General features: G+C 37.6%; 1 protein-coding gene across 4 annotated transcripts in view; it reads right to left on the reverse strand.

The window, feature by feature from the left end:
• The window catches only part of C3H8orf34 (chromosome 3 C8orf34 homolog), a 163,278-nt gene that overhangs the window by 82,802 nt on the left and 64,357 nt on the right, over window positions 1-16,119 (reverse strand). For all 4 annotated transcript variants that reach the window (XM_048938928.1, XM_048938926.1, XM_048938924.1 and 1 more), the window contains one exon: window positions 14,092-14,258. In XM_048938928.1, coding sequence (XP_048794885.1) covers window positions 14,092-14,258 — 167 coding nt within the window. The remainder of the gene's footprint in view (window positions 1-14,091; window positions 14,259-16,119) is intronic.

The following is a 16,119-nucleotide window of genomic DNA, read 5'->3' on the forward strand; positions in this document are numbered from 1 at the left end:
TGTACAGCTATGTATTTAACCACAATCTTTTAGCCTTCAGTAGAGTTTTTAAGTAATAGATTCAGCAAGAATGAGATTTTTTAGGCCATTGCTACTTGTCCTATCACTGCACACCACTGAGAAGAGCCTGGCCTCTCAGCTCCTTTAGACATTTATAAATGTTTATCAGATCCCTTCTCAGTCTTCTTTTTCCCAGGCTGAACAGATCCAGATCCTGATACGGGAGATGCTCCAGTCACTTTATCATCTTTGTGGCCCTCTGCTGGGCTCTGTCTAGGAGATTTCTGTCTTTTTTTTTTTGAACTGGGGAGCCTAGATTTGGAGGTACTAACATAAAAGCTGAATCTGTTTTTGAGACCAGGTCACAGTTTTGTGAATTTTGATAAGGTGAAAATCTGAAGATATATGTTGCAACAGAATTGCGAGTTCACAGCCTGAACCAATGGCTGAGTACCAGGTGAGAAGGCATGACTAACCCAAGAAAAGGCACACACAACTTTCAAAATCAAATAAAATAGAACCTAACCAAATCAAGCATGAACTATTGGGAAACAAAACCTAACTTTTCTTTTTTTAATCTTAACACTTACATAATCAGGTAAGATGCTGAATTTACAATAGTTCCTTCGTTAGTTTTGGAGTGTTTCAGATTCAATAAATATTTTACTTCAGAAATTTCACACACTTTCCACTAGCTATACCAGAATGTATAACTTCCATAAGCATTACAACGTGTAAATCAAAAACTATTTTCCACAACTAGCACTAAAATACAGTTTCAGCAATTGGAAGGCTTCACTAAGGAATGAAAGCATCAGAAAAAATAGATGAATCTCTGGAAAATGTTGTGTGATGGTGTGCAGTGGATGAGAAAATTGGATCAGTTTTTCTACAGATATTTCCAAAACTTTCTTCCAACAGATTCCAGTTTAAAAAGACATGACAGAAAAAGTATTCAGAAGTATTTCATTTATAGTTCTGTTTTGGTTCACTCTGTTCTGATCCTTACTTGTGTTATCTACAACTTATTATGCCAGATATAAATATCACCAGGAGCTGAGAGTCTAATACCTGGCAGTTTTTCCTGCAGTAAATATACCTGTATTTTTATATATAAGTTTGTCTTCCTTGCATGAGGAAGGAATTCTCATTTCTCATTTATCTTCTCAAAACTTTACAAATTTTATTTCCAGATGAAACATTCAAGTAATCCTCTAGCCCTGAAGGAACACACATAAGTGTGAAAAATTAGGCACTTATAGTCAGAACTAAGATCCCAAAAAGCAATGTTGCCTCATCTCAAAGAAGAAAAACTTAACATGCATCAAGAATCTGAGCTGACTCGCCCTTTTTTGTTTCTCCATTTTGGAGTGAAAATAAATGATTCATTAAAAAAAATTTCCAGAGTGGAGCAGGCTAATAAAAAAAGTTTTGGAAGGAAAATGTACTCAAAAAATGCAACAAGCAAATACCATAATGTTTGAAATTTGAAATGAAATTAATTAATCCAATACTGTAGTTAACTGCTTCAGATGATTAACCCAAAACATTTGGCCACAGAGCCACTATAGGAACAAGTTTTATTCACTTATTTGTAAGTCCAAATTCTGTTTCCATGAATCTGAGAAATTTATCTCACAGGTCCAGCTGCGAGTAAACCTTATTTAAGTAGTTAACTAGCATCACAGAAAGGTGCTTGACATAAAGAATAAATAACATTTCTTTCTAATTTGCACTCCTATTTATTTTCAATAGTCTCTCTTCTCAAAGTCATGAATAACGTCGTATAAAATCAACTCCAAGTAGAATAAACATCAACCACATTTGCAAATCCAGCAGGCAGAAGTTCAGCACAAACCTGAAAAGCAAGTGAGAGTGAGAAAAAACTGATCTCAAAAATTCAGAAAGTTGTGGATTTCAGCTTTTTGTGGATTCAGCTTTTTGTGGACGTTTTACGTGTCCACTTCATGACATTTCCAGATGACAACATTATATAAACAATTTCACATGTGAAAAGGAAATTGAAGGCATTCTGCAAAGACTGCAATTACACTTGCTGGACAGTCTGAAAAATGTCTATAGAGGGCTTTCTCCTCCAGAAGTTAAAAACAGAGTATCAAGTGGGCATACACCAAAGCGTATACAAACACAAACCTGACAGGATATGGTAGAAAAGCACGAGGTAGTGGTGATAATCGTAAGACGACAGTAATTCAGTCACAAAAATCCCAAGAAAGGATCAGAATTATACAGATCCAGCCCTCAGCTACATAGGTTCAGATTATACCTCTTCAAAAGACATTCAACAGGGGAGGAACAAGCACAGGTGAGGCCACCAGGCTGAAAAGTAGCTCTGCAGAAAAGGACCTGTAGGTCGTAGTGGACAAGCTCTACAAGAGCCAGCAGTACGCTCTTGCTGCTACAAAGTCTGATGGTATTCTTGGCTGCATTAGGCAAAGTATTATCCACAAGTCTAGAGAGATTATTCTTCCCCTATACTCAGCATTGCTGAGGATACATCTGGAGTACTGTATTCACCCTCACAGTGCAAGACAGACATGGGCATAATAGAGAGAGTCCAGTGGAGCATCAAGAAGATGCAGAAAGGACTAAAGCATCTCTCTTGAGAGGGAAGGCTGAGAGAGCTGAGGCTGTTCAGCATGCTGAAAGCTCAAGAGGATCTAATCAATGTATAGAAATATCTGAAGGTGGAAAGACAGAGCCAGACTTTTCGGTACCAGAAAAGAGACAATAAGCACCAAATGGAACACTGAAGGTTCCACCTATTAGGAAGCACATCTTTACTATTCAGTTGACAAATAATTGGTGGAGGTTGCCCAGAGAGGTTGTGGGGTCTCCCACCTTAGAGATCTTCAAAAGCCACCAGAACATGTGTCTGGGCACTCTGCTTGAGCAGAGGTTCAACAAGATGGCTTCCTAAGGTCCCTTCTGACCTGAACCACTCTGTCATTCAGTGATCTTTCATGAACTTTCATGGTCTTGTACATTTATACTTGTAAGCTCCACAAAGTTCTATTTCAATGCATTCCACAGAACAACTACGCCGTAGTCATAAAAAGGAACTTCATTTCAACTTCATAGCTTAAAAATGTTATCTAAAAGATTCCACATGACTGGAGCACAGCTCTTTAATATTTCCCTGACAACTGATGTTCCTGGCATATCTGAAAGTGACCAGAGAGATAAGAATGGGGAATGGAGAAAATTGGCTAAGACAATCACCACCTTTTCCTTCTTATAAGTAGCACTGAAGTGGTAGGAAGCTTCTTATACCTGCTTTAAAGGGATCTCTGTATCTCCACAGCCGTGAAACATCAGAGTATTTACAAGTGTAGAAGAGCATCTGACTGATCGCATGGCACTGGGATCAGTATCACATTGTAATACGACCTAACCCCAGGCATGGGGGTAATAAAAAGATTATTTTACTACAGACATTTAGGTCTCTGATCTATGCAATCAAGAGACCAAGATTATGCAGTTTCCTTGGTGTGTTTTCCTAGTGTAGCTTTAAAGTAAGCCTGGTTCCCTACGTTAATCATAAATAAATGAAATTTCAGGCTCTTGCACACTATCATACTCAGTACACACATATATCTTAAAAATTAATCATTCTTTTGAAGCTTTTTATTGGCTCACACATTACTCATTTCAACTTGAGTCTATTATCTCTAACAATTGATTTTCTCTCCCTTTTCCCTTCAGCAAAGTGAAGCTCAATAAGCTTCAACAGTAACCCATGTTACACTTATCAAGAAATAACGCAATAACGGGGCAAGTGTTGCAGTAAATGACAACTAATAAACTTCATAATTTATTCTAACCTCATACACATCCTCTTAGTTAAATTACAGAATTTATTGACTTTACTAGAAATTACTGACAGTCTAAAAAGTCAATGTAAACATTGAACATTAATTTTAATACTAATTACAAATAATATTTATTGCTGACTAGAATTGAAGAGTGAGGTTCCACTATTTTAAGGCATTAAATCTCAAATCCCTGTTCACTGAATAACTGGATCAAATGAAAGATTCTCACTGGTATTGCTTTCTTTCAGCACAGGACAAAGTCCTATCCTAAAAACAAAGAACTCCATGAATGACATGAAACAGTCCTGCGGGTTTCTTTTACATCAGTAATACGCATATAATGCCAGAAAAAAAGGAAAATATAGACTATGGTATTTGTTAAACTTTTACACAGGTATTCTGTGACAGGTGTAATGCATGAAAACATTGTTTTAAAATCAGAAGTTTTCAAGTTTATGACTTCTCTCTAGACAATAGCCCTGCAGATCAACAAATCTCTTAAAAGTACTGTTGACAGTACCTGTAATAATGTTAAGATTTCAGTGAAATGCCACAAATAGTTAAAAAAAACACTTTTCTGGTTATTTCTAACTGTTTTGTAAAAATACCTAGTGCAACTGACTACCATTATTTGCATACTATATTTGCAAAAAAACCCCCACAACTTTATTAACTCTTTGAAGCACACTGTAATAATTCACACATTTAATTAAAAGCAGAAATGCTAGGAATTTAATGACACTTACAAGCAAGCTGACCACTGTAGCCTGAAGATGAACATTTAAAGTAATCATATTCGCCCACTTTAGAAATGGAAATTCCTGTTCAAAACTTGATTCTTCTTTGCTTCGTTCTTTCCTTCTCTGCCCCTTCCACTAGACTTCAATATTCACTATGATTCAATATTCACTCAAGATTAGATCCCCTAGGGAAAGTTCACATAACCATCTATAGTAAGGAAATCATACATACTTTAAAATAGAAGACCAAGACAAAGAAGTAGATACTGCAAAAATGACTGCCTTGAAGGAAAGATTTTGTAAATCCACAGAAGACCAACAGTCATCTGAACAGCAACCACAGTGCTCTCTATTGAGCTCCGTAGATCTTTACATTTTACTATTCATGGTGTGCTTAAGCAATAGCGTAAGAATCCCAGCTGGATACCATCACTTACAAATTGTAACCTGTGATAACTGCAGTCACTTCTCAGAACTACTCTAAGGCCTTTATACATAACAAAGACTAGCTAAGAATCTAAGTGTATGAGAGACACAGGGCAAGTGCGAAAGTTGTCTTGGAGTCCATAATTATGTCTAAGTCCTCTGGAGTGAACAGAATCAGTTTTGAGAAGCAATATAAAACTGGAGAATGGTTTCAACAGATTTAACTGCAATGATCAATCTATCCTTGGAGAAGAGAAGCCTTTAGATAAAAAGAATAAGAACCAATTCCCTGGAGAAGTCACAGCAAATAAAGAAATCTTCCATCACATCAATTGTACCTTACAGTCTTCCAAAGACGGCGCTTAAGTAAAAAAAATATATATATCTTTCATGGATGTCGTGAGTGTGGCTTTGATGAAGCTAACGTGGATCGTAGTAAGTCACATAGCACCGTGTTTAAGATCTGTGTCTACAATAATATTGGTAATGCAACCTTTTAGCTACTGCTCAACAGTGCTTGCACAGCATCAAGGCTTTCTCTGTTTCTCCATCTGTGCCACAACCCCTACCTCCTTCCTCACTTCACTCAGCAATTGAGGCTGGAGGTAGCCAAGATGCTGGGAGTGGACTATAGGTCTGCCTGTGGGAGACGGCAAGCAATTGTCTTTGCATCACTTGGTGTAGTTTGGGGGTTTTCTTTGTTTCTCTTTCTTCTTCCTCTTTCCTTCCTTTTCTTTATTATACTATCTTTTTATCAACCTAGTTTTCTTGCCTCCAATGTGCTCTATATATCCTGCTGCAGTGTGAGCAAGCAAGGGGCTTGTGTGGTTCACAACTGCTGGTCTGGCCTCAGTCTAGCAAAAGGGATAAAGCTTTTCCCTGGTGCAAAAAAGCAGAACTTTTGCCTTCATTCGTTAGTAGTCTATCTCTTCGTTAGCTGTCTAAATTCCTAATTTTTCTGGAGTTCCAAAGTACCTGGTAACTAGGATTATCAGAAATTGCTTACTATAGAGACAGAAAATTGAAGATAAATTGAAGACTGAAGATCAGAACTTTTACAAATTATGGTAAGAGTAAATTGCAGTCATTAGTGTTTCTCCTAGAATCAAATGATTTTATTCAAATGGGGATGAAAAATCCTATTTTCCATATCAGACTCTAAAGAAAAAATACATCTGTTGCCACTGAGTGTCAAATATAGGAAGTCAATTATACTTCACAAAAATAAAGTGCTGAGATTTAATTCACATTATCCTTATCATAGCCATCAAGAAGTACAGAAGTATGTGCTGTGAGAGGTAATACAAAGGGAAAAAAAAACAACACAGTGCCAATTTCCTTTCTCTTTTAGATACAGAGCATGCCTCTTCTTTCAACTGCTGAAATTTGAAGGAAACAGAAAGCTTTGTAAAAATAGCTTAATAAAATGTGATTAATTAATCATGTGACTACTACTCTGTAAAACATCAGAAATATAGATCTACTGTAGTAAAAAAAAATCTGAATTCAAGTATTGACTTACAGAGTAACCTTTTTCAGAAATGGCACTAGGAGGGCAGTGGCAATGCAGGATAGTTAAGCCACGCATACAAACGTTTTTCACTTGAATTTGGAAAACATACTCAAAGATGAACCACTTCACATTTCTTTTAAGACAATAATAATGCCATATTGCACCATGCTAAATACATATATTTTTTAAATCTGAGAATAAGAATGCTTATTGTTGCACAGAATTGTAAAGATTTGACATTCAGTGATAAGAATGAGAGATAAATTGCACTGACATTATTCACTTACTTTTTAACTTTTCTGGAGCACAAGTCTTATGAGGAGCGGCTGAAGGAGCTGGGATTGTTCAGTCTGGAGAAGAGGAGGCTCAGGGGAGACCTCATTGCTCTCTACAACTTCCTGAAGGAAGGTTGTGATGACGAGGGGTTTGGCCTTTTCTCCCAGGCAACGAACAAGACCCAAGGAAACGGCCACAAGTTGTACCAGAGGAGGTTTAGGTTGGACATAAGGAAGAACTTTTTCTCTCAGAGAGTGGTCAGGCACTGGCATGGCTGCCCAGGGAGGTGGTGGAGTTGCCGTCCCTGGCAGTGTTCAAGAGGCATCTGGATGAGGAGCTGTGAGATGTGGTTTAGTGCTTGTGTGGCAATGGTAATGGGAGGATGGTTGGACTAGATGGTCTTGTAGGTCCTTTCCAACACTGTGATTCTGTGATTCTACGATTCTATAAACTCAGCTAAGGCAGCAATCACTACTTCTGACTGGACGGAAAACGTACCTTCTTCCATGGACAGGAAAATTCTGTGCTGCAATAAGTTTACCGATTGGTGGTGATCTGTACCCAAGGACTACAATGAGGAGTTCAGGACAACTAATATGAGCAGGTGTAGATCTCTGCTGTGCTAGGTTTATCATTTGGTTGTAGGATAAAGTTAGCATGCTAATCAGAAAGAAGATGACATCCACATGACCTCCCTCTTAAAAGTGAAGATTGTATTCTCACATGAATGTCTTTTTGCTTGACAGCAGAAATGCTGAATAGAAATCTTTCTTTCTAAAAAAAACAAAAAACAACTAAACTAAATTCTCCACATTTAAGAGCTTGCAAGGCCATAGTAATGGTGGATTTCAGCACATCTGGATCTGTGTAGCATACTGTGCCCTCACTAAAGGTCTGTCCAGTATTGCACAACACAGGGCTCTCAGCATCTGAAGGAATATAAAATTAACTATGCCACGTTTACAAAACAGAAATGGAGAATATTTAAGTCAGCACCTTATAATCTGTAGTGAACACTTGCACCACTGTAACACATCCAAACACAATTCAAACACAATACAGTGTATAGTACACCCAGCAAGCCTTAGAGGCCAACTCTCTCCCATACTGTAAAAGCCCCATGTGCTACAGAGCAGATGTTCACAGGTAACTGCTGATTTCTCAGCAGCATCCAAAGTAAGAAAAACATTGAGCAACTCATGCAGCTTCGTCCCATACGATTGTTCTATTTAAACAAAACATGCTGGGCCAGAAAAATGTTCTGAAGATGTGCTATAACTTATATTACCTTTGCCAGGGTCTGTCTTGTGGCCTTTATTCTGTCCAACAATGTATTCCAGTCACATGATGAAGGACAAGTTTTTGTCCATTTGGGAGAGACAAAGAAGAACAACCTGCTGCTAATACTGGAATAATTTGATCAAGTCTAGAGTCTATTTCAGCATGTTGCCAAAGACCTCTAGGAAACACAGAATCAGGAATGTCTGTTATATCAGAGGAACCGCAGTGAAAGCACCACAATCTGTGTATCCTTTCACATTCAGAGACTTACTACAAAAGCATTATAGAGTATACAAGGGATTGAGTACCAGACACTGAGCTGTTGTCTTTCCCTATGAATAAAGGCAGTCTCCACTAAATTCTGTTTATCTTCTCCTCCTATAAAATGTAAATATATTACCTATCACTCTTTCAGGGTTGTTACAATGATTACATACTTGAATGGAGACTTTTGAGGAGAAAAAAAAAGATGAAATAAAAGAACTGGTAAAGATAGAACAGTTATTAAAGCAAAAAACACATCAGTTATCTCCCAAAGCAATAATTTTTAAAAATGTATATTAATAGCATTTGTATCTCCAAAGACTCTGTTTTGTTACTGAATAAAAAGAAGGTAAACAATGTGAAAGAATGAATTTCCACTTAAGAATTGCACATTGAGCAAAAAAACTGTTACTGCAAAACCAACTAAGATGACAACAGAAGTTTTTACAAGTCTTCATACCACGAACCCTTAAATTTAGCTCATACATGATTATTTGCACTGAAGTCATGGAATCTTTTTATAATATGGAATAACATATAATAGTAATATAGAATACAGAATAGAATGTGCTTAAATATACTTTCAAGAAATTAACATCAATTATCACTACCTTTTACTTCAATCAGGCATGTGGGAGCCTCCTGGGTATCTTTCAAGTGGGGGTTCATACTTAGCTACTGTGCATTGCATATTCTAAACACTTTTAACTTCGTGAGTATATGTAAGGATCAAACAAGAAGAAGAAATGTAAATGAGCATTATAATTAAATATCAATGTTGTGTAAAAGAAGGAATATTTTCTTTTTAATCCTCCTAACTTTCTAGAAGTTCAAGAATTCATATTTGAGTCCAAGTATGCTGAAAAAAGATAACAACAACAACAACAAAAAAAAAAACACTTGTACTTTCACTATCACTTATGATGCTGTGTGCCAAAATGTTTAAACAAAGTTATTCTTACACTAAGACAAACAGCTGATTTGTTTTTTTAAACCAAAAGTCACGGTTTGGTGACTTTTTAAAATCAATATTCCCAGTAATTACTGGGAAAACACAGTTCAATCTGCTGCAATGGACACCAGTGAGATACTGAGAGAATAACATGAATTCTCAGTGGACTTGAGCTGAATGTAAAAGAAAGCCTATGCCAAAAAGACAAAATGAATTCCAAAAGGATTGCAGACTTCCACAAAGAACTACTTCAAGTCCCTATTAGATTACAAAACACAACAGATGGCATGAACATATATCTACAAAATGAGTTCCGGAGTATTTTCCGATTTTAACTGCATTACCTTAATTTGCATTACCTATGCTTGCAAATACACGTGATTTTACAACTTCAGTGTAGTCATGAAGTTACTTTCCAGGATGAGGCTATCTGCTAGTAATGCATTTCAGCCACATGCATAACTGAACTAAACTTATAAAATTACCAGTGTTAAGAGCCCTCCAGTGTGTCCTACATTATACATAAATCGAAGTAAGAGTGTAGCCCAATAATATAATTTTTCATCTTTGCAAATATATTCTCTGAAATGTACCCTTCCTCTTAGAAGTGTAATAGATTATCTGATTCTTCTGTTAGAACGTTCCTGAATCAAGTAATAAAAGGCCTCAACAGGAGGGATGCAACAATGGACCTGATGCTCACCAATGCAAATGAACTGATTGATGACATGAGGATTGGAGACTTAGTGGGTTGTAGTGACCATGCAATGTTGGAGCTCATGCTCCAGAGGGTTAAGACATGCAAAGAGGAAGCTATAAGGAAGCTGCGAGGCTGTGTAATGATAGGGTCAGGAAAGCCAAGGCCCAGCTTAAACTGAACTTAGCAAGGGATGTCAAAAAGAACAAGAAAGGCTATTACAGGTACCTCAATCAGAAAACTCCAAGAGGGTATACCCTCCCCCCTGTGTGACACAGACAAGAGACAAGGAGAAAGCTGAGATACTTATCAACTTTCTTGCTTCTGTCTTCTCTGAAAACTGATCACCATGCAGCCCTCAAATGTTTGGTTTGGTAGGAGAGGATCAGGGAATCAACACCCCAGTCATGAACACCTGAGGAACCTAAAAGTCCACAAGTCTGGGATGCATCTCACTGGCATCCATAGTGTCCTGAGGGAGTTAGCTGATTTAGTCACCAAGACACTCTCAATGATATTTGAAAAGTGGAAATCAAGTGAAGTCTCCGGTAAATATGTTGCCATCACATCCATTTTTAAGAAGAGTATGACAATTACAGAGGGAACTACTGACCTGTCTGTTTCACTTCTGTGCTGGGAAAGGTCACAGAGAAGATTCTCCTGGAAGCTTTGCTAAGGCACATGGAAGATAAGGAGGTGATATGGTAGAACCAGCACGACTTCACCAAGGGAAAATCCTGCTTACCCAACGTAGTGACTTTTTATGATGGTGTCACTGTATCAATGTTATCCTTTGGGAAAAGCCATGGATGTCATCTGTCTCAACTTCAGTAAGGCCTCTGACACAAAGCCCCACAACATCCTTCTCTCCAAATTGGAAAGATACAGATTTGATGGGTGGATTGTTTGATGGATAAAGAACTGGCTGCAGGATCAAGTCCAGAGAGTGGAGGTACATGGCTCAATGTCTGGATGGAGATCAGTGATGAGTGGCCCCCCAGGAGTCAGTGCTGGGACTGATACTCTTTAGCATCAATAACATTGACAGCAGGGTTGAGTGCACCTCCAGCAACTTTGCAGATGACGCTAAGCTGTGGGAGGCAGTCAACACACCAGAGGGACAGGATGCCATGCAGAGAGATCTAGACAGGCTTGAGTAATGAGCTCAGGTGAACCTCATGAGGTTCAACAAACCCAAGCATAGGATAATGCACCTGTGTCAAGGCAACCCCCATTATCAACGCAAGCTGGAAGATAAAAGGATTGAGTGCAGCCCTGCCAAAAAATACCTGAGTATACTGGTGAATGGGAAGCTGGACATGAGCCAGCAATATGCCCTCACAGCCCCAAAAGCCAACTGTATCCTGGGCTGCATCAAAAGCAGCATGATCAGCAGCTTGGGGGATGTTATCCTGCCCCCTACTCTGCAATGGTGAGGCCTCACCTGAAGTACTGTGTCCAGATGTGGAGTCATCAGTACAGGAGAAGACATGGACCTGTTGGAGCACATCCAGAGGAGGGTCACAACAATGATCTAATTAATGAAACACCTCCCTTTCAAGGACAGGCTGAGGCTGTTCAACTTGAAGAAGAGAGGGCTCTGAGGTGACTTGATAGCAGCCTTCCAACATCTAAAAAGCAGCTATAGGAAAGAAGGGGACAGACTCGCAGGGTCTGAGGCAATAGAGCGAGTGGAAATGACTTCAAGCTTAAAGCAGGTAGGTTTAGATTGGATACAGAGAAAAAGTCTTTTACAATGAGGGTAGTGAGGCACTTGAACAGGCTGCCCAGAGATGTGGTTGATAGCCTGTCCCTGGAGACTTTCGAGGCAAGGCTGGATCAGGCCCTAGGCAACCTGATCTGGCTGTGGTATTCCTGCTCGTTGCAGGGGAGTTGAACTACATGACCTTTAAAGGTTCCTTCCAGCTCTAAGGATTTTACGATTCTAAGATTCTACCCCATTCTAGCTAAACCTTCACTGACAATTCTGATGTGACTGCTAGGAGTTTTTTCAGAAGAAAATATCCCAAAAGTTGGTTTCATACTTTTAATACCTGAGTAGATCAACCAAATTCTGATAAAGATTCTCTTGGATACAGATCAAAGGTCTTGCTCTGCAAAAACCTGTATTGTAAGTAGAGTACGGATTAAAATTATGTGTTATCAATAGTGAAATTTGTTTTCGCAGAATTCAGACTTACAAGCATGAGCTTTGTACTTTTTTTTAATTTTTTTTTTTTTAAAAAAAAGGACTGTATAAGCAATGAATAATGAATACTAAATGGAACAAATGATACAGCTATATGCAACAATTCCCTGCAATTTACTTATGGCAGAAAGCCATGATTTGAAAGTACCTAGACTGCACGTGTAAAAAGCATCAAAGCAGTTAATAGATTAATGCAGTACATAAGAAAATTCAATTGCAATATCGTGCAGTTACTGATCTGGAAAATACAGCAATGAAAGACAGAAAACTATGTTTGCTGATAGAAACTTAAGTTCTTTATTTTACCTTTAAAAGAAAATAAATGTCCTTCCTGTGGCACAATTTGTTATAATCTCAAGTTTTGAGCAGTTCTGCAGGGTGTAACCTAATAATTATATAAAATATAATACGTAAACTGCCAGCAAAAGGGAAATGAAATTTAAAATAAGACTTTCAAAAAAATTGGACTCTCAAAATAAACAGATTTATATTGACCACCCTATCAGTGTTTGTTACTATAGCATAGCTACATTATAATCACTGTAACCACAGTTACTTACTGAGAATGCCATGATTTTCCTCCAGAATCTCAGAAGTACTTATATAACACTCTAATCAAACCAAAGGTCCTCTTTGTGACTTTTCAAAGCTGATTTTGTATGAACTTGGCCAGTTTCAATGAAACACATGGTAGAAAAATGTTCTAGGTTTTGCATGGCATAAAACCAGAATAGCAGGATAGACTCTTACAATCAAGTCCTTATTTATCATAAACAAACAAACCCAAACAAAAAAACACTTTTTTTTTTTTTTAACATAGATAATATTCTGCATAAATGTCAAAGCATGAGAAAGGATAACTTCGTTCATATTACGTTTCTAGCTATAGATACTCCTAGGGTTTCAAGTGTCTACAGGGAAAGATCTACACACAAGAGAAGCAAACTTATACTGGCTACCATTCACCTCAATATATCTGCATATGTTAATAAAAGGGTCTATTCTGTGGGTCATACACCATGAAGCTAATAACCTCATTCACCTTCTCCCAATGAACCTTTCAAACACCACAGAATTCTACTTAGTTCTACTTTAGAGAAGTCCTGTGGTTTATAGCAACACAAGAATTTCTTTTTTTTCCAGACTGATGAAGTTGGAAAGATTACTAAATTATGGGAGAAAATAAAGATACAACACAGCTACAAACTAGTCACAGCGTTCACTGTGATCCATGGATTAACTGAAATAACAACTGATTCTGTGGAGATAGCAAGTCCTCAGCTACACAGTGTGGCTTCATAGAAGAGGAACTAAGTGCCCCACTGAGACACAGAAGAGATCCAGCCTATTCTGTCTTCTTTGTTGTAAACACAAATGCACGCATCAAATTTAAAATTACTGGAAAAAAAAAACAAAAAACCAACAAACAAAAAAACAACACAGAACATAGTATGTATTAATTCACAATTGTTTGAACAAAATAATTCTGAATTTTTTTTATTTTTATTTTTTTCTAACTAGCAGTATGTTCAAACATTGGAACACATTGCCCAGACACATCCAACAATCACCTTTGCACAGACTCTCAAAACTCAACTGTGGCACATCTAGAGCAATCTACTCCAGTTGACTGTTTATGTAGGAAATTGAATTAATTACTTTAATCATCTGAAACGTGGGATTTTGAAGCAGTTAGGAGTTTCCTCACACATACATATGACCCTCATGACATCAACTCCTGAAAATTATGTTTTGCACAGCTACTGGATACTTAGATTTTAAAAATAGGAATCAGATTCAAACTAATCTATGAATGTTACACTTCTTATCTTGATCAATAATTTAGATTTAGAAAAAGAAATTAAATTTTAGAGAAAAAAATAATTTTTCCGGTTACCCAGCAGTTCCATTGCATCATCTTCATTGTCAATATCTTCTTCAGTTACGGATGGAGCTGTGCTGTGGGCAGAATCAAAGGAGTCTTGAGAAAGCATGGCAGCCAGCAGTTTCTTATGTTGCTGCTGTTGCTGTTTTAGTCCTTTGGTCTTTGGCTCCATTTTTAAGCTGTGAGGGAGGAAAGCACAACTTTCTCTTACTGATACTCTCTACAAACCATGTCACACATTTTTCAAATTACTGCAGCCCATGATGTCATCTACATCTGATTAACACCATCAGACCACACATAAACCTGCTAGCTACCACACATTCACTGATCACTCAATATTATAAGTCAGTTTTTGCTTCCAATTCCTATCTAAAGTTTTGACTGAATGATGATGGGAAATACCTACTGACTTTATGGTCATTTGATAAAGTTTAAAGAAGTTACATAAAAACAACAAGATATCAATTACTTATTTTTAAGACTCACTACTTATTTTTAAGACACTGGTCACACGACAACAATACTGAGAAGTTGCAACAATCGTACAGCATTAAGGACTACATAGTTACAACAATCTTCCTTGTGGTTTCATGTGTCCCTAATCTACGTAAAAGACACCTGGAACTGCAGAGAAGTTAGCAGAAAGGTCTAAGGCAAGAATTGCTGTAGTTACCAATTTTTGATCCCTTCCAATCTTAGATAAAAACATGGGAACACCTTAGGCTGTTTTTATAGCCTGTTGCAGGAAGATGGATCTTTTGCAAAAGTATGAAATGGAGTATAATCAGTAGTTCATTCTTCCCCTACAAAGATAAACTCTAATAAGATAGAGCGGACTCTGGGGATGAAGAACAAGCTTTGAGTTTAGAATGTGGCTACGGATGGAGCTTATGTGAGCTTTAGTTTATTACAGCCTTTGAGAAACAAGAACACCATATTAAAAATCACCCAAATTCTCCATTGCGTAGACATGTTATCCCTTAAGGAAGTTTCCCAAGGCCATTCTTCTTCTCAGAATATCCACAATATTATTTTATGTGAAAAAACTACTAACAGTGACATGGAGTATAATCGTATCTTTTGGTTCCTGAATTTCTGAAAAAGGAGCTCAGTATCAGCAGGGTTGCCATCAGCACTTCTATATAGTCCTTTATCACATGTTAATACCTTGTCTTATTCCCTTACAGCAACAACAGAGAGAAGTGCTCAGAACTAAATCTCTTTGCTTCCATCTAAAAATCAGCTTAGTTCTGCTCCTTCCTATTGAGAGAAGGGATACAATATCCTTAAGTTCCTCTACAGCGTGTAACAAATCTTTATCCAGTGTCCTTATTGGACTGCTCAAAAAGAAAATACAGAGACCCAGGCCCACACGATCAGGATGCAATGTCAGGCGCTGACTCCATTACTTTTCCAGGAACTGCAGCACAGAGACTGTATTTGAGTTCTTTTGGTTCCAGTCCAAAGTCTGGCTAAGGGATCATTACTACCTGCTGCTGCTACTTTGGAAATGTAATATTTACACTCTGAAACTGTAGTATTTACACCTTTCCCCACAATAAACTAGAAGAAGTAAGAAGTGTTCTTGGATAATAAACATTTCCAACATGAATGGAAAGTTAATAAATACAGCCTCTAAGAGTACAGACAAATGATACGCTAGTTTCCCTGTGACAAGGAATTGAATTTCAGTACAGAGGACGTGATAGAAATAGTGAAAGCATACTTTAGACCTTTTCAGAAGGTAATCAAAGAGTTTCTTCATCCTTAAAAGAGCAATAAGAAGGTGTCTACTACAGTCAGCGTGCTGATTATAACCAAAAAGTTATAGAGCTGATAGAGAACAGTAGGGATTTAGATGATTAATGGAGGCAGTGCACAAGCTTTTAACACACATGCACACACATACACATTTAGTTTTATGTAGGAGAATCAAACCATGGGATTGCTAGTGAGTGTAAAGTCAGTCATATGCAGAAGCACTAGAGGAAGCTAGTCACATAGCAGTGTTTACCATTTATTGTGTGTTATGCTACA

Source organism: Lagopus muta, chromosome 3 (assembly GCF_023343835.1).
Source record: "Lagopus muta isolate bLagMut1 chromosome 3, bLagMut1 primary, whole genome shotgun sequence".
NCBI classification, from domain to species: Eukaryota; Metazoa; Chordata; class Aves; order Galliformes; family Phasianidae; genus Lagopus; species Lagopus muta.